Source organism: Dermochelys coriacea, chromosome 10 (assembly GCF_009764565.3).
Source record: "Dermochelys coriacea isolate rDerCor1 chromosome 10, rDerCor1.pri.v4, whole genome shotgun sequence".
NCBI classification, from domain to species: Eukaryota; Metazoa; Chordata; order Testudines; family Dermochelyidae; genus Dermochelys; species Dermochelys coriacea.
In genome coordinates this window covers 43,191,181-43,215,301 of record NC_050077.1, presented here as the reverse complement: position 1 = coordinate 43,215,301, position 24,121 = coordinate 43,191,181, and the positions used below count along the sequence as shown (strand labels likewise).

At 44.7% G+C, this 24,121-nt stretch overlaps 1 protein-coding gene across 3 annotated transcripts in view; it reads left to right on the top strand.

The window, feature by feature from the left end:
• The first annotated feature begins 3,600 nt into the window (after positions 1–3,600).
• The window catches only part of BBS4 (Bardet-Biedl syndrome 4), a 74,056-nt gene continuing 53,535 nt past the window's right edge, over positions 3,601–24,121 (top strand). The window contains exons 1-2 of one of the 3 annotated variants that reach the window (XM_038419567.2): positions 3,601–3,849; positions 13,525–13,576. In XM_038419567.2, the coding sequence (XP_038275495.1) occupies positions 3,820–3,849; positions 13,525–13,576 (82 nt within the window). In that variant the 5' untranslated portion in view covers positions 3,601–3,819. The remainder of the gene's footprint in view (positions 3,850–13,524; positions 13,577–24,121) is intronic. The other 2 variants (XM_038419571.2, XM_038419570.2) reach the window with 2 other exon arrangements.

The window sequence follows — 24,121 nt, the reverse complement described above, 5'->3', positions numbered from 1 at the left end:
TTAAACAGGGGTGGCCAACCTGTGGCTCTGGAGCCGCATGTGGCTCTTCAGAAGGGGTTAGGTAGAGAGACGCATTTTCCTGTAAACCAGCAGCTGATCCTGGCAACAGATGCTAACTCAGCTGGAGGCTGCAGTTTCCATGGCAATGCCACCTTTTCTTCACAGAGCTGATACCCAGTTCTGTGAATAAAAAGGCAGCCAACAGCAGCGTGTTAAGACTTTCACAACCATTTCTGCCCAAGTCTGTAGGTGTTCTCTTCTAACTAGCACCTGCAGGCTACAGGATACACATGGCTCCTACAGGCTGTTATAAACTGTTTACAGACTTAGTTTTCCTGCTGTTTAATGGTAGAGTTTGGGCATCTCTGTGCTACAGTTACTACAGTTTTCAGAGTAGCAGCCGTGTTAGTCTGTATTCGCAAAAAGAAAAAGAGTACTTGTGGCACCTTAGAGACTAACAAATTTATTAGAGCATAAGCTTTCGTGAGCTACAGCTCACTTCATCGGATGCAATGCAATGCATCCGATGAAGTGAGCTGTAGCTCACGAAAGCTTATGCTCTAATAAATTTGTTAGTCTCTAAGGTGCCACAAGTACTCCTTTTCTAGTTACTACAGTGACACTGCAGCACAGTACTATAGACACTTCCTACATGGAGGGAAGGTTTTTTTCTGTGTGTCAATGCAATTAATCCATTTCAAGATGTGGTAGCTAGGTGCGGGGAAGAATTACTCTGTCAACTTTCTCTATGACAGCGGTTAGGTCCACATAACTATAAATTTTTCATAACCTGCTAGCTCAAGCTAATTTTTAAGGATCAGGCCTCAGTTGAAGTCAGGGCCGGATTAACTTTTTGTGGGCCTGACACCAAACTTATTTGTGGGCCCCATGTGGTTGTGATCAATCCTTTCCAAGTGTGGGCCCAGCATGACAGCACCATTGATGCCATAGTAAATGTGGTATTGCTGGGATGGGAATGAAAACATTTATTCAAAAACAAGATATTTGAAGTCAAAATGAGACCTCCACTCAGCCCATAGAGAACAAACTGAGCTAACATCAATGTACCCAGAACACCACTGAATTTGGTTTATGTGGGAGGGGGATTGAGTATTAGTTCTGTCTTTTTTCTTTAAACACTCAGGACCTCCGTAGGACCCTGAACTCAAGTGCTTAATTAGCACACTTATGAGCCACATTAAGCCTCGATGTAGCAGTCAGTGGTGTCGCACCTGCATCTCCCCATCACCACCTGCTCCACCCAAAGTTATGTTTCATAAATACATTTTTTGAAAGCTGCATTTTTGACTTTGGTACGATAATGTTTACAAAACTTTGGGGCAGAGTGTGAGGAGGTAAATTGCTGGTGCCCATCTTTTGCAGGGAGAAAGGGCCACTGAGACACACACACACACTTAACCACAAAGAATACCACAATCCAGCCTCAAGCTCCTACCCCAATCTTCACACCTGGGCTCTCCTGCCCCTCCCGGTCCCTCCCACCGTTCCCATCCCACACAACTATCCCCTAACAAAGGCTCTCAATCTCTCTGCTACTGCCCACCTCCCCACACATACTTTCACCCCAGAGCTGTCACCTCCCTTTCTTCTGCTACCTCCCGCACACTGAGCCAACCCCCACTTTCAACCCAGACTTTCCCCTCCCTCCATCTGCCACACCAACCCCCACCTTAACACCCTTCTTCTCCTACAGCCCCCCCACATGGAATCACTGCCAGCTCCCCCATCGCACCCTAACTTGCCCCTTTCCCCCAAAACTGGGCTGTGCTCCCTCCCCTCCCCAGTGTGCAGGGGGGCAGTTTCTGGGTATTCCCACTGGCAGGGGGTGCAGCAGCCAGCACTGACAAGCCCCGCTATCACAACCCCCCCTCCTCCCAGACACCACAGACAACCATCCCCACCCTGAAGTGCAGGGTCGAGACAGTACCCAGGAGACCCCAGGCATCACGTTCGCAGGGGGGCTGCCCCCAGCTCCCCACGATAGAGGGGGAGACTCAGGTTTGGGGGGGAGCCAGGAGCTCCAAGGGGGAGGGGAGCACAGCGAGATTAGCGCCAGGAACCTCTCCCTGCACAAGACCATTTCCTTGCTTGGGGTTTCTTTTTGGTCCGGTATGACCACTTCAGCTGGGGTGGCTGGTAGCACGGCACGGGGCATTCTGGAATTAATAGTACAGCTGGCAGCGCAGGTCCCAGAGCCCCAGCGACATGCAAACTACAACTCCCAGCAAACCCTGCAACAGCCAGTCCCTTTTGCACCTGCGCACTGCGCTCCCTAGGCGGCTGAGCGTTTCAGCTGCCGCAGGGAAGTTGTAGAGTCTTCACACTGCTGGGCTGTGGCCCAGGCTAGATTAACCCTTTGTGGGCCTCTTCCAAGGGTGGACCCGGCGCCCCTGCGCCATTGTAAACCCGATACTGGTTGAAGCGACTGTCTCAGAGTTCTGTCTATGCTGTTCAATTCACTCAGTTTAAGTATGAAGATTCGGTTTTAATTAGTTCTTTTATGTTCTTATTCAGACTTGCTCGTGTGCAAAATCAGAAGCAAGGAAAAGTATTACTCTAGCCTTAATTCTAGCCAGTGATGTGGCACCATAGAGTATAATGAGCTGATCCTGCATTCCCTGAAGTTCATGGAAATTTTTGTATCATTATTGGAAGTGGGTCCACAGAGGGTAGAATAATTTAAGCTTTTACTGTTATCAGCTTTGGTTTAAGTTCACCCAGGCTCTACCACTGCCACAGGATCACCCATTGACTAGAGTACTTTACATTTTAAATTCTGTTGCCCTACCCATTCTTTTATGCTGCTATTCCAAATAATGTAGTCTCCACTAGCTAAGGCAAAACAAGGTAGACCCAGATCCTCAGAAAGAACAGGAGGACTTGTGGCACCTTAAGAGACTAACAAGTTTATTGGAGCATAAGCTTTCGTGAGCTACAGCTCACTTCCTCAGAGGGCTCTAGGACCCTCACCTTCATGCAAATCAGTGGGCTAGAAGTGCTGCCTTGGTGCTCCGAGGCCTTGGCCCCTACACCCCGCTGACCGCAAACAGCGGGAAATCACTGACCTAGGCTTTACATAACGAACTACCCAGGAATAATCAACCCTGCAGCCAACTGGAAGTGAAAACTGACAACGAGTGCCCCGCCTGCCCCCAACGCGCTGACAGGCAGGGCCGCGGGCCCTGGGCCACAGCCGGTTACCTGCGCCCTCTACCCGCCCATTCCCCCTGGGAGCGACAGCTGAGCAAAGTCCTCGGCTCGCTTCCGCTCCCCGAGGCCGCCCGGGATTCTCCCTCCCCTCGGCCAGCCTAGGGATCCGTCCCGCAACCAGCTCCGGATTCACGTCACCCCCCGCCCCACTGGCTCCTGGCGGAGGCGCTCTCAGGACACGCTCCGCGCTGGCGAGCACTCGGCGGCGCCGGGCGGGGCCCATTGTCCCCCCAGTGCCCGCGAGCTCCCAGCCAGCCGGGCCGAGCACCAGCCGCAGCACGCAGTAGGGGACTGTTGCCAGGGCAGCCCCCAGGGGTGGCTCAGCGATTGGCTGGACGCAGCGGTGAAGCCCCTACCGGCCCCGCCCCTAGAGGCCAGTGTGGGTAGGGGCGGGACTCCCGGCCTGAGGCGGAGAGACGCGGCCTCCGCAAGGAGCGGGCCTTTCTCTGGGGCTCCTGCCTGCGGGCGCTGCGTATTGTCGGGCCAGCGGTTCACCCCTCTCTATGGTTCCTCCTCTCAGCTCTTCCGGGTCAGCTAGTAACCTTGGTAACGGACAGCTTCCGACGCGCGGGATCCTGGGGTAGAGCGATGGCGGAGCCGGGACTCGGAGCCGAGCCGGTGAGGGGGGCCGGGGACCCTCAGGAACCCACTTCCCTGCTGGGAGCTTGCTGCCGGGGCCCTCTTTCCTCTTCCCCGCTCCCTGAGGTGTGGCCGCGGCCCTGCATCCAGCTCCCCGCCGAGCCCCGAAGTCCCATTAGCGCCGCTCCGGCAGCAGGGGCCTTGGTCCCCGGGGCTCTGCTGTGCACGGGGCTCTCGGCGCTCAGCGGTGCGGAGCTGAAAAGACCAGCCAAAGCCTCGTCTGTAAGGAGGCTCGGCCTCCCCCCGGCGTTGGCCGTCGTAGGGCCCCGCTCGGCCTGGCTGCGCCTGGAAATTAGATTTCGTACCCAGTCGAAGCGCCCTTGTGGGGGAGCCGGCCCGAGGGGTGGGAGGCGCCAAATGAGGGACCCTTAAAAGGGGGGACGGGGTGGGATGGGGACAGGGGTGCAGATGCAACATTAGTACCTGTGTTGCAACAACAGGGCAGCTGCACTGGTACGAATGCTGGTGTAAGCTCTGCTGGAGACACAGGGTGCTGGCATCCTACCACCACATTATCTAGATGATTGTCTAACCCGGGGCTGAAAACGGCCCAGGTGCACTATTGCTCTGATAGGGACGGTGACCTAAGCCTTGAAGTAAATGTGGAAATGGGATACCGGGAGGAAAGACAAGGAGGAGGGTGCAAGAGAGGGGGCCTCCTGATTCATACTGAGAGAGGCAATCGGCTACTTACCTTAGGGGCATGAACATGAACACAAGAAACCTGGGAAACAAGCAGGAAGAATTGGAAGTCCTGGCACAGTCAAAGAACTATGATTGGAATAACAAAGACTTGGTGGGGTAGCTCACATGACTGGAGCACTGTCATGGATGGGTATAAACTGTTCAGGAAGGACAGGCAGGGGAGGAAAGTTGGAGGAGTTGCACTGTATGTAAGAGAGCAGTATTATTCCTCAGAGCTCCAGTATGAAACTGGAGAAAAGCCTGTTGAGAGTTTTTGGGTTACATTTCGAAGTGAGAGCAACAAGGGTGATGTCATGATGGGCGTGTGCACCCTGTAGTGCGTGTAGTCACCCTGACATCTGCTGGGAGAGCAATACAGCAGTGCACAGACAATCCAGGAAGTTTTTGGAGAGTGTTGGGGATAACTTCCTGGTGCAACTACTAGAGGAACCAACCAGGGGACGTTCTTCTCTTGAACTGCTGCTTACAAACAGGGAAGAATTGGTAGGGGAAGTAGAAGAGGGTGACAACCTGGGCAGCAGTGACCATGAGATGGTTATGTTCAGGATCCTCACAAAAGGAAGAAAAGAGAGTAGCAAAATATGGACCCTGGACTTCAGAAAAGCAGACTTGGACTCCCTTAGGGAACTGATGGGCAGGATCCCCTGGGAGGCTAATATGAGGGAGGAAAGGAGTCCAGGAAAGCTGGCTTTATTTTAAAGAAGCCTTATTGAGGATGCAGGAACAAACCATCCCAATGTGCAGAAAGAATAGCAAATATGGCAGGTGACCAATTTGGCTTAACAGTGAAATATTCAGTGAGCTTAAACACAAAAAGGAAGCTTACAAGAAGTGGAAACTTGGACAGATGACTAGAGAAGAGTATAAAAATATTGCTCAAGCATGCAGGGGTGTAATCAGGAAGGCCAAAACACAACTGAAGTTGCAGCTAGCAGGGGATGTGAAGGGTAACAAGAAGGGTTTCTACAGGTATGTTAGCAACAAGAAAACGGTCAGGGAAAGTACAATACCCACTTGGGGAAGTGAGGAAACAAATTGACAGATTGAGACGGGTACCCAGAAATCACCTACTACAGGACAGGCCCAATAAGGAAAATAACACAACACCATTGGACATCATGTACAGCCCCCAGCTAAAACCTCTCCAGTGCATCATCAACAATCTACAACCTATCCTGGAAAACGAACCCCCCACTCTCACAAGCCTTGGGAGGCAGGCCGGCCAATCCTCGCTTACAGACAGCTCCCCAACCTGAAGCAAATACTCACCAGCAACTACACACCATACCACAAAAACACTAACCCAGGAACCAATCCCTTTAACAAAACCTGTTGCCTTCTCTCGATATCTACTGTAGCAACACCATCATAGGACCCAACCAAACCATCCACACCATCAGAGGCTCATTCACTTGCACATCTACTCATGTGATATATGCCATTATGTGCCAGCAATGCCCCTCTGCCATTTATATTGGCCAAACCGGACAGTCTCTACGTAAAATAATAATTGGACACAAATCAGACATCAGGAACGGTAACACACAAAAGCCAGTAAGAGAACACTTCAGTCTCCCTGGACATTCAATAACAGATTTAAAAGTAGCCATACTTCAAGAAAAAAACTTCAAAAACAGACTTTAAAGAGAAACTGCTGAGCAACAATTAACTTGCAAATTTAAGACCATCAATTTGGGCTTGAATAGGGACTGGGAGTGGCTGGCTCACTACAAAAATAATTTTCCCTGTCTTGGTATTGACACCTCCTCATCAATTATTGGGAGTGGCTACATCCACCCTGACTAAATTGGCCTTCAACATTGGTTCTCCACTTGTAAGGTAACTCTCTTCTCTTCATGTGCCAATATATATATTCACTCCATGCATCTGAAGAAGTGAGTTTTTTACCCATGAATTGTTATGCCCAAATAAATCTGTTAGTCTTTAAGGTGCCACTGGACTCCTCGTTGTTTTTATTAATGATCTGGATTATGGGCTAGATTGCACCCTTAGCAAGTTCATGGATGACACTAAGCTGGGGAGAGAGGTAGATATGCTGGAGGGTAGGGATAGGGTCCAGAGTGATCTAAATTGGAGGATTGGGCCAAAAGAAATCTGATGAGATTCAACAAGGACAAGTGCAGAGTCCTGCACTTGGGATGGAAGAATCTCATGCACCTCTACAGGCTGGGGGCCAGCTGGCTAAGCAGCAGTTCTGCAGAAAAGGACGTGGAGATTACAGTGGATGAGAAGCTGGATATGAGTGAACAGTGTGCCCTTGTTGTCAAGAAGGCTAACGGCATATTGGACTGCATTAGTCTGAGCATTGCCAGCAGATCGAGGGAAGTGATTGTTCGCCTCTATTTGGCACTGGTGAGGCCACATCTGGAGTACTGTGTCCAGTTTTGGGCTCCCCACTACAGAAAGGATGTGGACAAATTGGAGAAAGTCCAGTGGAGGGCAACGAAAATGATCAGGGGGTTGGGGCACATGACTTACAAAGAGCGGCTGAGGAAACTGGAGTTATTTAGGCTGCAGAAGAGAAGAGTGAGGGGGGATTTGATAGCAGCCTTCAACTACCTGAAGGAGGGTTCCAAAGAGGATGGAGCTAGGCTGTTCTCAGTGGTGACAGAACAAGGAGTAATGGTCTCAAGTTGCAGTGGGGGAGGTCTAGGTTGGATATTGGGAAACACTGTTTCGCTAGGAGGGTGGTGAAGCACTGGAATCGGTTACCTTGGGAGGTGGTGGAATCTCCATCCTTAGAGGTTTTCAAGACTCAGCTTGATAAAGCCCTGGCTGGGATGATTTAGTTGATATTGGTCCTGTTTTGAGCAGGGGGTTGGACCTCCTGAAGTCTCTTCCAAACTTAATCTTCTATGATTCTGTGATATAGGTAATAATTTTTTCAGTGTATGGGTTTTAATTCTGTCCGGTACCTGGTTGGTAGCTCTGTAGATCAAAACACTCCTTATCCACAAACAGACACCTTTTAATACAAGCTTCCACGCTACCGTATTAATGTTCCTCAGCTTTGACCTGGAGGGACCATGCTTAGGAGTGAGGGAATAGTTCAGTCTCCAAGACCCATTCAGTTCTTTACCTCTCTAGTGGAACAGTCAACAAGGGGGACAATTACTGCTATGTGAACATTTGCTCACTAGGAACTAGATGGAGATCACTCAATTTCTTTCACATGGACCACCAAACAGTCATCAAATAACAGCTACTTTAATTTGAGTCAAATTTAAATTGGGGAATTGGATGTGAAAGGCCTCTCCTTATTCCATTATTAATTTCCTAACTAGCCAAAGTCTCTCACTGAAGCATCCAGTTACCCACATTCCTTTCCATTTCTACTTTCTCCCAAGAATGGACAGAGGGGAACTCTGTGCTGACAGCGGTGATAGCAGAAGAAAGGCTATAAAAGATGCAGTTTTATCAGCTGCAGCCAATACAGTTTCTGTTTTGAGAATGTATGTAAATGGGGTTTGCAAGCTTTCTTTTTTTATTTGTCTTTAAAATAATAAAAGGGTAATTGGAAAACAATAACTGTTTCTTTCCGAAGTTAGTCTACATTTTAGCTTCTCAACCTTGCTGTTATCACTTAACTTCCCATGCAGAATCTTGTTCATGAGTAGCTTTTGCACTGACGTGTAAAACATTGGTACATTACAGAACTAAATAGATGATCCTGAAAATACAGTAATCTCTCATTAAAGGGTGGTTCTGCTCTGAAAACACATTTTGGGGCTCTATGTTTAATCTCTAGATTAAGTAAACACAATTTACTAGTAAAATTTTATTTGATTTTTTTTCTTGTTAGTTTGTTCTGGCAGTACTTCATTCTCAGCCTCAGCTCTGAAAGTCAAGGTGGGCTTATTCGTTTCACACTGTTATGAACAAGCAAAATGTTATCCTGGGATGTATTAACAGGAGTGTTGTATGTAAGACACAGGAGGTAATTGTTCCACTCTACTTGGCAGTTTTGGGCACCAGGCTTTAAAAAGGATGTGAACAAATTGAAGACAGTCCAGGGGAGAGCTACATATATGATAAGAGGTTTAGAAAACCTGACCTATGAGAAAAAGTTGAAAGAATTGGGCACATTTAGACTAGAAAAGAGAAGTCTTGCGGGGAGGAAATGGGGACATAACAATCTTCAAATATGTAAAAGGTTGTTTGGAAGAGGACCGTGATCAGATGTCCTCCCCCACTGAGGGTAGGACAAGAAGTAATCAGCTTAGTTTGCAGCAAGGGAGATTTAGGTTAGGTATTAGGAAAAACTTTCTAGCTATAAGCAGAGGTAAGCACTGGAACAAGTCATGTAGGGAGGTTGTGGAATCCCTGTCATTGGAGGTTTTAAAGAATAGGTTAGACGAACACCTGTCAGTAATGATCTAGGATTACTTGTTCCTGCCTCAGATCAAGGGGCTCTTGACTAGATGACCTCTTGAGATCACAGAAACATAGGGCTGGAAAGGAAGTCCGTTAATAATTCTGGTGAATGCATCCAATGAAGTGAACTGTAGCTCACGAAAGCTTATGCTCTAATAAATTTGTTAGTCTCTAAGGTGCCACAAGTACTCCTTTTCTTTTTGCGAATACAGACTAACATGGCTGCTACTCTGAAACCTGTTAATAATTCTGTTCATGATGAGTGATTTAGAACAGAATCCAGCTTGCTCACTCAGGGCTCTGCCAGGCTATTATAAATAAAATGTAGTCACTGGAATGAGCAGGTTCTCAATACACCTGGGAGATATTGGTGGAGTAAGGTGTTGGTCAATAGAGTAGAACTTTTGCTGTTGCAGTGGGTTTGTAAGGAGGGCATCCATCCCTACTTCCTTTCAGAGGTGGAGTGAACCAGTGATGTTAAACATTATAGACATTTTGGTAACCACAGCTGCAGAGTTTGACTAGAAACTTGGCTTTCAGAGAATTCATCCCAAGGTTGATTTTCATCTGAAAATCAATTTAATTTTGAGTCTTTAATAGTTTGATTGCTGTGTTTCAGCTCAGCATGACACTCCTGGTAAAAGGATTATGCTCTGAGAGTGACCTAGTTTTATTTAAATCACTTGAGCATGTCGTTAAAAATGTTTCAGTTTGGCATTACAGTCTGAAACTACTGACATTTTGGTCTATGAAAAGTACAATGCTTATCACAAAGCAGCATCACTTAAATGTGTCACAACACAACTTAAATGTGTCACTTCACTGTTTGTGCTAGATCTGTTTTCCCACATTATTTAAATGTCCCAAAAATTTTTCTTTTCTTTGTGCTATTTTTGTGGACATTAATATTCACAATGTAATAGGCATTCAATCTTACTCTGACTTTCAACAGGGGCAAGGGTATTCTCCTTTATCTGGAGAATTTTCCTTTGCCTTGACACCTGACAGGGGTCCAACCCTGTCACCCTCTGCTGTCAGTGTAATCAGCTTATGTTTTAATCTTTGGAGACCTGAAAGAGATTTATTAACTGATTAGAACAGAAATTTAGTCGCCATAATTAGTTTCCTCACTGAACCTAAGACTTTCCCAAAGATAGAATCTGTCAGCCGTGTCCTAGGGAGGTGGAGAAGGTCTCTTAATAGCACCTGACAAGCAGGCTGCATCATTGGAATTCTGAGTTTTTATCACCTCAGGGGGGACACAAAGCTTCAGCAATATTGCTTATTCTCCACTGAGTTGCTTCCAGTGTAAAAGAGAAGAATAGCCATACTCCAATCTAAATGGATTCAGCACCTCCAACAAGTGTGCTGGGGAGTAGTAACATGACATAAACATGAGATTCAGATGCTTTAAGCCCAGACTCCCCAAACCAGTAGAAAATGTACTGTAGGGAATGATTTTATACTGAGCCATGGGAAGTGGCAGGACATGGCACAGTAAATCACTTTCTTCACCCACCTTTGTGAGTCTATAAGAAAATGCCTAATAGGAAAGACTGGTGTGTGGATTTTTTTGCATTACTGAATGTCTGAACTATGGAAGTGAAAGGAGTTGCTAGTCAATTGAGAGAGAGAGAGAGAGCAAGTTTTTCTACTTTTATATCTATACTTCTGTTTAACTCTTTTCTGAGTGTCTGATTAACAATTTGTAGACCTGCCATCCCAAGACAGCTAGGCACTGGGATGCCAAAGGGAGATTTACAAACGAGCTGCCACAGTCTCCAGTGTTGTAAGTGGCAAAAATTTGTCCTAGATTGAGGCCTGGTTTACACTTACAAGTTAGGTTGACATAGCTACGGTACAAAGGAGTGTGAAAAATTCACTCCTCTGAGCGTCATAGTTAAATGAACCTGATCCCTGGTGTAGACATGGCTAGGTCAATGAACGAATTCTGCCATCGACCTAGCTACTGCCGGTTGCTGTGGAAGTCGCATTCCACTGCAGGGAGAGCAGCTCAGACACTACCAGAGAGGCAAGTGCAGATATGGTGCTCAGGGCAGGGACAGTGCGTGGAGCCCTGTGGCCCCCCGTCTAGGAGTTGGACCTGCTGCTGGCTGCTTCTGGGGTGCAGTGAGGTGTTAGAACAGGTAAGAACTAGCCTGCCTTAGCTGGGCAGCACTGCCACCAGAACTTTTAATGGCCTAGTTAGCGGTGCTGACCAGAGCTGCTGTGACCCAGTGTCTTACATTCATTGACCCAATACTGGGTGACAACGCGCAGTTTGAAAACCACTGATCTATTACGCACATGAGCCTTAGAACTGCGTGTTATGCATCTAACTGGAGAAGCAAATTCTTCGAATAATGTTTGAATTTGATTTCTCCCAAAAGGCTGGTGGGTGCCAGGCACTGTATTGAAGGAAGGGTACGTGATCTCAGCCCTGGTTTAATCCCTATGGCAGCTGTCCTTCTGGGGCTGTTCAAAAAACATGGCCAGAATGAAGAAGAGGTCAGTGTAGCCAGAAAACTTGTCTCTCACCCACAGATGTTGGTCCAGTAAAAATTACCTCACCCACCTTGTAGCTTTAATATCCTGGAACCAACATGGCTACAACAACACTTCAAATTGTCAGAATGTGTCAACTTTAAGAAAACCAGGTTTTTTCCAGGGGCCAAATCTTGAGAACCTCTTGATCAAATGGTTCCAAAATTTGATCACTAACAGAACCCTGAGACCCTATGAGACATATCTAATTTCACAAAAAGAAAAGGAGTACTTGTGGCACCTTAGAGACTAACAAATTTATTTGAGCATAAGCTTTTGTGAGCTACAGCTCACTTCATTGGATGCATCGGATGAAGTGAGCTGTAGCTCATGAAAGCTTATGCTCAAATAAATTTGTTAGTCTCTAAGGTGCCACAAGTACTCCCTTTCTTTTTGCGAATACAGACTAACACGGCTGCTACTCTGACACCTTTTCTTTTTGCGAATACCGACTAGCACAGCTGCTACTCTGAAACCACTCATCTAATTTCACAGCAATCAAAGTAAACAGGCAGATTTTAGAGCACTTAGAGTCAAGCTTTAAACAGAAAGTTGGTCTTAACCTTAACTGTTGGTGATGGATGAGATGGAATAGAATCTAGCTCAGTTGTATTGGCTTGAAGGTTTGATTGCTTTTTTACTCCTAACTTTGATTACTAAAAACAGCAGATCTGATCCTAGATGCAAACACGAAGTAGATCTGTTCAATGTTTTGAGTGTAGAAACCTGCTTTGAGTGAGTTATGCTTTTTGTGTCTAAAGGATGTTTCCCTTTTGTCAATAGCGGCCTTAACTTCCTAAGTGTCTGCCTTAACTCCATGGTGAGAGTCAAATGTAAGAACGGCAAAAGGATTTTTGTGATCTTTATATGAATAATTATCTTCTCTTTGCTGTCAACAGGATACCTACAATATCTGTCAGGTTTGCTACAAACAGCACTCTTCTGCTTGAGATTTTGACATGTTTAGAATCAAACATTGGTGTACTGTCTTTTGTGCAGGTTCTGGCATTTCTCTGAAGCATTTACCGTTTTGCACAGTGAGAGGCAGAAGTCTGGGCTTGGTGTGCCTTTAATCTGCTCCAGTGCATTGCTATGATCCTAGTGTATATTCTCTCAATGTAGAAAAGATCTCATCTTCACTAAGGCTCAATAATTTCACAATTAGCTTTGCATCGAAAGCAGTGGGAGTGGATGTCTCTAAATGGCTAGGGATGCTAAGAATGTATCCTCCATCTGCCAGTGCCAAGAATAGAAAGGGGGTTACTAGATCTCCCCACTAGATCACAGCAGAGTCGTTCCCATAGCTTACCTTTCCTGATCCAGCAAATGCTAGGTATGCTAGGGTACAAGAATGAGACCACCCTATTCCAGCACCAGACCCTACCAGTGATGTCTTCAGAACAGCACAGAGAGCTTTTTGAAATACCCTGTTAATCAAATGCCTCTCACAGTTGATGTTGGGACTCCTTTCCTTAGGGCCCAATCCTGCAAACCCTTGTGCATGTGAATAATTCCAGCAAGTCTCATGTGACTACTCATTACTACAGAGAACCTTCTATTCTCCTTCCCCAAATCACTTCAGACCCACAGTGCTGTAATTAGCTATGTAAGCAGCTATTGTTCTTGTGTAATTGGTTTCTGCCATTCCCTCTTTGATTTTAAGGAGCTTTTTATATGATTGTATTTTCAATAAGCAAAATATGCCCATGTAATTCTCACTTCCTAAACCCTAATAAATGTAGGTCCACTAACTATATTGATGTTAGCCAGCAGTAAACACACTTGTACTTATTAAAATCAGAGATTTTTCTCAATCTACACAAATAGCAAAAATCTGGATTGAGCTTCCAACAGAAATGACTAGCATCTGGCTGGTACAGTAGATTCTGTTTAGCAGAGATGCTGCTGTTTTTGCTTTGACATTTGCCAGCTGTCCTTTTGTGGAGTTTTGTGGGGGAATTCCTTGAAGAAGCCTTGCCATTTTAACAGTGTCCTTTTCTATCATTTCAGGCTTCACCATTCCCAATAGCTACAGAACCTCAGAAACCCCGCCCAAGAAAAGGTTTGTTTAAGGATGTGCTTACAATAGTATTACTTAGGTAGGACAACGTAAAAAGATTGCTTCATAATGTGTTAACCTGTCTGAGAAGCACACAACCAATCTGTATATGAATCATTTGTTTCCAGAGGTGAAAAGCAAGTATACTCATTTACTGCACCATCTGGTCTTTCTTTAATCACTTGTGTGTATGGCAGTGGTGGCCAAACTTACTGACCCTCTGTAGTTTAAGAGCTGGGGTTCGCAAGACAGTTGCTTGGATCTTCAGCCTTGTGGCAGAGTGGTGGGGCTAGGGGTTTCTGCCCTGCAGGGAGGGGGATCTCAGGACTTCAGCCCTGCTTCTGCTGAATCCCTGAGCCCTGGTAGGCATGCCCCATGTGGTTGAAGCCCTGAGATCCCCACATCCCTGCTGGGCAGAAGCCAGAGGTGACAGGAGGAGTCACATTGCCCCCCAGATTTTTGCCAGGATTTACTGGCCACACTTGGTCACATGGTGCCACTGGGCCCCCTCTTTGTACAGCAGCTGCTGGAGCTGGCAAGCTGAAAGCTGTGGTCATGGGGAGAGGCCGTGGCAAACACCTGGGAGTTGTAGGTAGAACTGTTGAGGGTAAGAGACTACTCTGTGACAAGCTGAGAGTCTGCCTCTCAGTCCCAGAAGACCCAACATCATTCAGTCTGCTATATGAACTTAAAGTGGAACTGGAAATGAGCTTTTTAATAATTAAGGGATTTTCTGAAAACTTAGTGAAAATTCATGTGAGGGAAGCACTTGGAACAGTGATAGTGAAAGAAATGTAGGGGTGACAGTAGCCAAATACTCAGATAGGACTTTACAATAAATTGTTTGGGCAACAGGTAGGTGGATAGTCTATGTAGTTCTGGTCAGAACACACTTGAAACCGGGGTGGATTTGATTTAAATCACTAGTCAGGAAGACTTGATTTAATCATGGATTTCTACATAAAAGTGCATTCTTGTTGGTTGTTATAACCTTTATACATATTGCTCACAACTCAGAGATAGATGTACGTTTCATTTTTAGAAGATACACACTATACATTTTTAAAGTGATTATTTTGAAATTTTCAGATTAGTATTACAGCTATATCAGAAAATGAATGATTGTTTGGTTATTTCATTTACCAAAGGTAATTGAAGCAGATATTTATGAAGTCATTGAGAGATGAACTATCTCCAATTCAACAGGTTAATCATTAATATTTAGAGGATTTTTCTTGCCATGCTCTTTTAGGAGGAAAACATCACCAGACTGACATTTAAATTGTTTTATTTAACTAAAACAACAGTGTTATGTATTCTGGATTTTTTCTTCAACAGCAAACATATAATAATTTAACAAAACAAGCATATGAATTTTGAATTTAGTGAAACATTCAAGTTTTTTAAAATCAGGGTTTTTTTTTGTTAAACTTGTTTTAAACTAAATAGTTAAATGAAATATTAAAAAATAAAAAATTAAATCGACTATGTCAGCCAGGTCAACGTGAGAAACTTAAAATATTGGCTTCTGCAGCTAACTCAGTCGTCTTCACCTTCGTTTTCCTGTTTGTTCATAATCTGGAAAAGAAGAACAAGCTTTCCTGCTTTTTTAGATCCCAAACGATTTCTCAATTTGGAATGAATTAGTCCAAAGGAAGAAAATATTCTTTCTACAGCGGAAGAAGCAGCAACTACTGCTGTTAAAAGTGAGATTATCACTTCAACAGTCTCTGAATCCAAGTACTTAAGTGACTTCCTTCCAGTTGACTTTCTTTACAACATAATCAGCAAACATATATTCTTGAATGGTTCACCCTTAGTGCTGAAGTTTATTATAGTTGGCATTATGGAGGGATGATTGTTGGATGTCCATGTCATAGCCAACTCCTCTTGTTCAGCAGTTAAAGTTTCACCCCGGTACCGAGTATTGAGAATATTTGCAAGAAAATGAGCTGTAGATAGTGCTTGTCCCATTTGTTTTTTTTTTAATGCTTGTAATTTAACTCTGTCATCGCATATTTCTCTTTTTAAGATCTCACCCAGTTCCTTTCAAATTTCAACAGCATCAGCAATAAAACAGCTGTTTCCTTGCATTTTGTTCACGGCTACAGAAATAGGCTTCAGGGTACTCAGCATGTGTTCAACATTTCTCTTAGCCCAATGTTGAGAACTTTGGCTGTGACAGTGCCATCTATTTTTTCACAATTTTGTTCACAAACTGTCATCAGCTTAGACCAGTTCTCGATATAGTGCTCAAAACAGTCCACTACTGAGTTCCATCGCTCGTCTTGTGGGAGAGTTAGCTTGGTTCCTTCCACTTTTTTCAGAGCAGCTGCTGCAAAGTGGTTGTTACAGAAGTATTTTGCAATTTCAACAACATTAGCCTTTATTTCTGGAACACTGAAGTCTTTGGCTAGGAGGTGCAGCAAATGAGCACTGCAGCTGTATGTTGTTAGCTTGGGACTCTCTTCGCTCCCTTCTAAATAATTTCTTCTCATCTTGGATACGTTTACAGCATTGTCTGTGACCAAGCTGCATACTAGACATTTGATTTTTTTCCCCACAGTTTGTTATAGCTTTTACTGTTACTTCTTGTAAGTATTCTGCTGTGTGTGCATTTCCTGATGTATCAATTGTTTCTGTAAGGAAGACATTCCCTCCTTCTGTTGTCACACAAACACATATAACAGGATCATTGTGGACATTGCTCCACCCAATCAAGACTCGGGTTAATAATTTCACCCTCTAGACCAGTGGTTCCCAAACTAGGGGTGCTGCTTGTTCAGGGAAAGCCCCTGGCGGGCAGGGCCCATTTGTTTACCTGCTGTGTCCGCAGGTTTGGCCGATCGCAGCTCCCACTGGCCACAGTTAGCCGTTCTTGGCCCATGGGGGCTGTGGGAAGCGGTGCGGGCCGAGGGACGTGCTGGCCACCCTTTCCACAGCCCCCATTGGCCAGTGGGAGCCGCGATCAGCCAAACCTGTGGACGCAGCAGGTAAACAAATCAACTCAGTCCACCAGGGGCTTTCCTTGAACAAGCGGCACCCCTAGTTTGGGAACCACTACTCTAGACCTTTTGCACACTGCTCAATTTCTCTTTCAGACACTTTATCCAGCAATTTGCCTGCTACATCTACTCTGTTGGGTGGACTGTATCCTGGTCTTAATGATTGAACCATGTTAATGAAGTGTGGGTTCTCAAGTATATGGAAAGGAGAGTTGTTGCATAAACAAGCCGGGCAATTTTTTTCATCAGTTACTTCTCTTTATAATCTGCTGGTTCTTATCACAAATGTATCTATGATGGAAATTTTTCTTCTTTTTGCTACAGGTGATGATATACTGTGGCTATGTGACATACATGGTGTGACTGAAACACTATCATTGGCAGATAACTCTAAAACTATAGAAAATGATGGTGATCTTGAAGGTGGATAGTCTTCAGAATCCTGTATGTTGAGGATGGATTCTCCTAAACAAATAAATCAATGCAGTTATTTAATTTAATTATTATTATCATACTGCTCATTTAGTATTACTCATTGCACTCACTGACGCTCAGTACTACTTTAAAGGTGAAATTGTAAAAGGAAGATCTGCCTGTTTCAGCTATTTATTTTTTTACCACAACTACATCTAAAATGACAGTACCATAGAGTAACAACTATATTTTTTGCTCAAATGTGAGAATTCAAGAATAGTCCAGAAGGAAGGCAGGCAGTCCTTAAGAAAGAAGTATGAAATAAAAAATTTACCAACCTGAAGATCTTGCTTGTTCAGACATGTTCCTTTCATCATCTTCAACGCAGCTTCCTCCTGAGAAGGAACACTTCCCATGATGTTGTTTCATTCAGTCAACCATGCCTTGCATTTCTTTGTTGCACTGTTTGCATTTTGCATGCATGCCTGTCTTACCCACAGGTAAAGGAACTTCATTAAAATATTCCCAAACTGGGTCTCTTTTACGGTCTGCTGCCTTTATAGATTTTCCCTTCTAGTGAGAGAATGGTATGGTAGATCTCAAATCAATGAAGGCTACACGCAGAAAGACCTCAAGATTTCTGGAATATGCTGCTCAAACAGTTTCACTTTTGTTTCTACTGTCTGTCCCTCCTTCCCACATTTATCTCCAGACTACTTCTCCTTGTCCAGTTCTATTCCGCCCCCAACAATCTTCTATTCATTGAACTTTTTGAAACTTTGTACTTTTAGAGAGAGGTAAGGGATTGACTGTGTACCCAAATTGCAGAGGGACAATAGGGTTGAGGTCTGTTATTTCTCACCTCTATATATTACTTTATTTATTTATTTAAAACATTTTTGCTGTTAACAAGCATGTTACCTCTGGAGACATAAATCCACAGTTTGAGAACTGGAAAACTAAGCATCTCTGATGGTATCTTCTAGACTGATCACTGAGTCCCATTGGGTAGATAGAAAGATTAATCTAAATAATCTATATAGAAGCTGCTGGAACCCCATAAGATTGGGTCCCTAATCCATAAACTATTGGAACTCATTTATAAACTTTTCTTAGACATTACATAAATATATTGTCTCATACTATAGAATTAGAATTTATAATCCCTATTCCAGGATGAGATATTTTTGAGCTATAATGTATCTTAATTAAAACTATCTTTACATAGGTTTTTCCCTCAAAAAGCATTTTAATCAAAAAATCTGATTTAAATTAAAAAAATCCAATTTTTTTTAAAATCATTGATTTTTATCCATCCTGCCTGAAACATTGTGTTCAGTTCTGGGCATCTCATTGTCGGGAAGATCTTGAGAAATGAGGGAGAATTTACTTTTGTTGCTTATCTCTGATTAGCGGCTGGATCAATGGATTTGGGAGGAAAGACTCGAGATCAACATACACATAGCTTGGCTAAGTGACAACTAACGAGAAACAGGAACATTCTCCTCTCGTTTATAGGCCTGATTCTCCTATCCACACCAATGTAACTCTGACTTCAGCAGTTATGCAGAATGAATGCTGCTGGGAGAGGAGAATCAGGCCTTTGCCTCTTTTTTCATCATGGCAGTGTCCCTTGCACTAAAGGTGGGCATCCTCTCTGGCGTGGCTCAGTAGCGTTTGAGGGGAAAGCTTTGGAAGGCTCCATATTTGCCAGATACTGTTTGCCTGCATTGCTTTTAGTGTGGTGAGCAATAGCCTGTTTGATCAGCCTGTTTGTTAATCTCTGGAAAATGAGGGCAAGAGCAAGATTTGTAATGGGAATTGACATAACAGTGTGTACTCTGACAGGTTTCAGAGTAGCAGCCATGTTAGTCTGTATTCGCAAAAAGAAAAGGAGTACTTGTGGCACCTTAGAGACTAACAAATTTATTTGAGCATAAGCTTTCGTGAGCTACAGCTCACTTCATCGGATGCATTTTCTTTTTGTGTGTGTGTGTGAGAGAGAGAGAGAGAGATTGTGGGGGCGGGTAAGGATAGGAAGGAAGAGTGGTATATGGTGTGTACTTTTATGGAGAGAAGTTACGGGAGGGGAAGCACAGCAATATTACTTTTCAGTGATTCATTCTTCTACTCTACTAGAGCCTCTTGATGAGGCTTCTGCATTAACCAAGAAGCCTAACTCATCATCTCTTCAGCTGAATTAGAATAAATTCGGGGGCTAGAGAAATCTGCATAAGCTTTGCTCTATAAAGAAGTGTGTTTGCGCTTGTTTTAAAGGAGCACTGCTGTCAAGATACACAAGCCTGAAAAGGTGACATTACCTTGTGGCAATTTCCCAATCAAATCAACATCAGTACAAGCAAAGTTACAAGTTGATGGAGACCAGTTAATTTGTGAATCGCAGACCCAGTCCGCAAGCTGCTCTGACTTAGTGAACTTCTGTACCCACATGGAGCCTCACTGACTTCAGTAGGGCTCTGGTATCCACCTGCACATAGCAGCTTGCAGGATCAGGGCCTTGGAATGTCAGCTGTTTGTTCAGCACTTGGTACACTGGGACCCTGATTTTGGTTTAGGGCCTCAGGGTGTTACAGTTGTACAGTGCCCATCGGGAAGTTTTCTCTGGGTTGGCCAGATATGGTAATCACATAACTGGATTTATCAAGTGGTTGTAGCTGAGATGATGCATCCTGGCCATGTCACCTCAGTGAATGTGAATTATTTTGTATTATGGGGAAAGTATTTTGCAAGATAAGGAGTGACCTTACTTTCTACTCTGTTGCCCTAAGCTAGCCCTACTGTAGTAGGTATTCTCATTCAAGTCATCTAGTCCTGCACTGAGGCAGGACTGAGGGCTTGTCTATACTTATGGCTAAATCTGCACTGCTGTGATTGATGCAGTGGTGTCGATTTAGAAGATACCCTAAGTCGATGGCAGAGCACTCTCCCGTCAACATCTGTACTCCACCTCCCCCGGAGGCGGAAGGTAAGTAGTCGGGAGAGCATCTCCCATCGACATAGGTGCAGTGTAGACCACCACTGTAAATCGATCTAAGTTATTTTGCCTTACATCTTTAGTGTAGACCAGCCCTAAGTATTAGTGGCTGTATAATCTGTTCTTAAAAACTTTAAGTGACAGAGATTCCACAACCTCCTTAGGTAATATGTTCTAGAGCTTATAATCAGGAAGTTTTTCTTAATGTCTAACCTAAATCTCCCTTGCTGAAATTTAAGCCCATTACTACTTGTCCTGTCCTCAGTGGTAAGGAGAACATTTTATCACCCTCCTCTTTATAATAACCTTTTACATACTTGCTCTTCTCTTCTATAGACTAAACACACCCAATTTTTTCAATCTTCCCTTTTTTGTCATGTTTGCTAGACCTTTAATCATTTTTGTTGCTCTCCTCTGAACTTCTCCAATTTGTAGACCTCTGTCCCTCCCAGTCTTTTTTTTTTTTCCCCCACTTAAGGCTACTGCTCCTCAGGTATGGTGCAGTTCTTGGAATGTTTCAGGGAACGGCACTATCGGAAACATTGCACTTTTTTTAATGAGGCACTCCTAGTATCTGAGCGGAACTTGGCCGAGCAAAGCCACTTCTCCAGAAGAGCAGAGGCAGTGAATGGGTTTCAGAGCACAGTCCCCTCTCCTCTGCCTGCACAGTAATGGGTGCTGGCTGCATCCATTTGGGACTAAAGATACACAAAGGAAGAACTGAAATAATGTCTTCTCTGAGCAGACTTTTACATACCAATATATGCAGTCTGACTATCAATGCCTTCTAAAAGCAGTGTTGCTTGATGAGCAGAGCACTGGACTTTGACTCAGGAAACCTGGGTTCTATTCCCATTTCTGCCACTGTCCTGCTATGGCACCTTTGTCGAGTCCTTTCCCTTCTGTGCCTCAGTTTCCCCATCTGTAAAATGGGGATCTCCCCTTTGAGATCTACTTATGAAAAGTTCAACATAAGAGCTAAGTATTATTATTATTATTATGCTGAATTGAGATCATAAGATTGCTTTTGTTTGTGCTGGGTAGAAGACTGCTATTAAATTTCTTTTCCTGACTGTGGATCATATTTGTGAAACAATTTAAAAGCTGGTTATAAATTAGCTATTTCTACATACAGTGTGCAAGTGACCTGGTCCTAGATCAGTGGTTTTCAAACTTTTTTTATGGCGACCGAGTTGAGAAAATTGTTGATGCCCGCGACCCAACGGAGCTGGGGATGAGGGGTTTGGGGTGTGGGAGGGGCTCAGGGCTGGAGCAGGGTGTTGGGGTGTCGGTGGGGGTCAGGGTTCTGGGGTGGGGGTGCAGGCTCTGGGGTAGGACTGGGCCAGGGATGAGGGGTTTAGGGTGTAGGAAAGGGATCTGGGTTTGGGGAGGGCTTAGGGCTGGGGCAGAGGTTTGGGGTTCGGGGGGGTCAGGGCTCTGGGATGGGGTGCAGGCTCTGGAATGGGGCTGGGTATGAGTGGTTTGGGGTTCAGGAAGGGACTCCGGGTTTGGGGCGGGGCTCAGGGCTGGGGCAGGGGATTGGCTTACTTGGGCGGCTCCCACTCAGCAGTGGTGCTAAGGCAGGCTTCCTGCCTGTCCTGCCACTGCGGGCCGTGCTGCGCCCTGGAAGTGGCCAGTAGCACTTCTGGCTCCCGCAGGCACTGCCCTGTGGGAACCGGCCAATGGGAGTGTGGAGCCAGTGCTCTGAGCGTGGGCATTGCATGGAGCCCTGCAGCCCCCCTTTCCCCCCCCCAGGAGTCGGACCTGCTACTGGCTGCTACCGGGGCGCAGCGCGGTGTCGGAACAGGCAGGGACTAGCCTGCCTTAGCCAAGCAGCACCGCCAATGGGACTTTTAACAGCCGTGACAAAGTTCCTCCTCTACCTTGGTGGGTCTTGTGCTTATTGTCGGATTTGCTCACCTCGGAAATTCTCGGCAGCCCTCAGTTTGGCTGTTTTCGTGAACCCACAGTCCAGGTCAACTCCTCCTGTGTCTGATCAGGAGTTGGGAGGTTTGGGGGGAACCCAGGCCCGCCCTCTACTTCGGGTTCCAGCCCAGGGTCCTGTGGAATGCAGCTATCTAGAGTGCCTTCTGGAACAGCTGTGCGACAGCTACAACTCCCTGGGCTACTTCCCCATGGCCTCCTCCCAACACCTTCTTTATCCTCACCATAGGACCTTCCTCCTGATGTCTGATAATGCTTGTACTCCTCAGTCCTCCATCAGTACGCGTTCTCACTCTCAGCTTCTTGCACCTCTTGCTCCCAGCTCCTCACACGCACCACAAACTGAAGTGAGCTCCTTTTTAAACCCAGGTGCCCTGATTAGCCTACCCTAATTGATTCTAGCCTTAATTGTTTCCAGAAAATTCCTGATTGCTCTGGAACCTTCCCTGTTACCTTACCAGGGAAAGGGGACCTACTTAACCTGGGGCTAATATATCTGCCTTCTGTCACTCTCCTGTAGCCATCTGGTCCGACCCTGTCACACAGCTCAGTCGGCAGTGCTGGCCAGAGCTGTGTTGACTGTGGCGACCCGCAGTTTGAAAACTACTATTCTAGATAAGGCTCCATGGAATACTGTTACTACTTCCCCCTGGTGTTTTTGCATTTGGCTTCCTCATTTTGATGCAAAGTTTAAAGTTTGCTCCTGTCTTTGCAAACTTGTGCTACAAGACAGGAGCAGTAAGAAACTTGGAACCAACATCTTCCAACCTGCTTTTAGGTTCCTTTTACAAAAGATTTATCCTGGGCTGAAAGAATTGTGGTTTGAATTATCTGCTTGTCAGGGCTAACCTGTCTCATGGCTCCTCGACAGCTGAAGACTTAAAGGTTGAGATTAAAGGGTGTCTCTTTTATAGACAGTTCAATCTAAAAAGGAAATGATGAGATCATTCTGTGAGTGTATAATAAATGGTCTGGGGCAGGTTTTGGGATTGGGAGCTGATGCTGGAATCAGGTTAGAAATCTCTAAATCTAACCCTAAAGAGACTGGTGGGAAGTGAACAACTCAGAGCAGTGTTCTGTGGCAACCATTATTCAGGAACTGACGTGTTAGTAGTTAAAACCATTCATTATTTTGTCCTTTATCCCCCATGGGAAGAGTTGCTCTGAAAATCAATTCCCTTTGTTGCCACATCAAGATCTATAACTCTCTGTGTTATTTATTTTGCCCAAGCAAATGGTGGTAGAATAAACGGAGCTCTGCTCCTCAAATCAGGATGGAGTTAATATCAGCCTGCTGAGACAGGATTTTAATCTCCCTACTGCATTTTAAGTTAATCAGATATTTTCTGAAATGCTTTACTGGTTTTGAATTGAAATTGACTGGCTCCCATCTTCCAATTTCCTTTCCTCAAGCAGTCCAATCAAATCATTTTACAGTAACTGATAATACTATATGGGGAAGAAAGCACTTTTCCAGTGTGTATTGTTGATCTTATGGAACATAACTCCAATTTATTTTCTTTTGTCATGGAAAAGGTTATTTAGAAAGTGAAGTTTGGCCTCTCCTGTTAGTCTAGTCATGGCTGATAGGTTTGTGGATTAACTTTAAATACATTTTGAGTCATACAACAATGTTTGATCTAGGCTTGGCTCATATATATCAATGACATTTTATAGTAGGATAGAAAAGCTTTAAACCGGGAACCTGAAGTGTTTCTGAATGCAGTAGATACAGTATACATCCAGTAACGTTACAGTGAATATTGAGCATAGACTTCTGTTGGATTATGAAGAAGCAGGTTGTTGCATAGATACCCTCCTTGAGCTGTGCTTACTCAAAATGGACTCCTGTATATCATTTTCTAAGTGACCATCTTCTATTATGAATTTCAAGGAAGCAGTGGATATAAAAGCTGAAGTGTTTCCCCCAATTCCTAGCCCTTCCGATATTTTATGGAAGTGTTTCTAGTGGTAGAGCAGGGGATTTGGTTCTGTTCCTATTTCTGCTTCTGATTTCCTGTGACCTTGGCAAATCACTTCACCTCTTATTTTCCCCATCTACAGAATAGGTATAATATTTAGTTACCACACAAAAATGAGGTATGGTTTTACTAATGCAAGCAAGCACTTCGATACTATAGATAAGGATGGCTATATAATGTAAGTATTATAGTCTAGAACTAGTCCTAT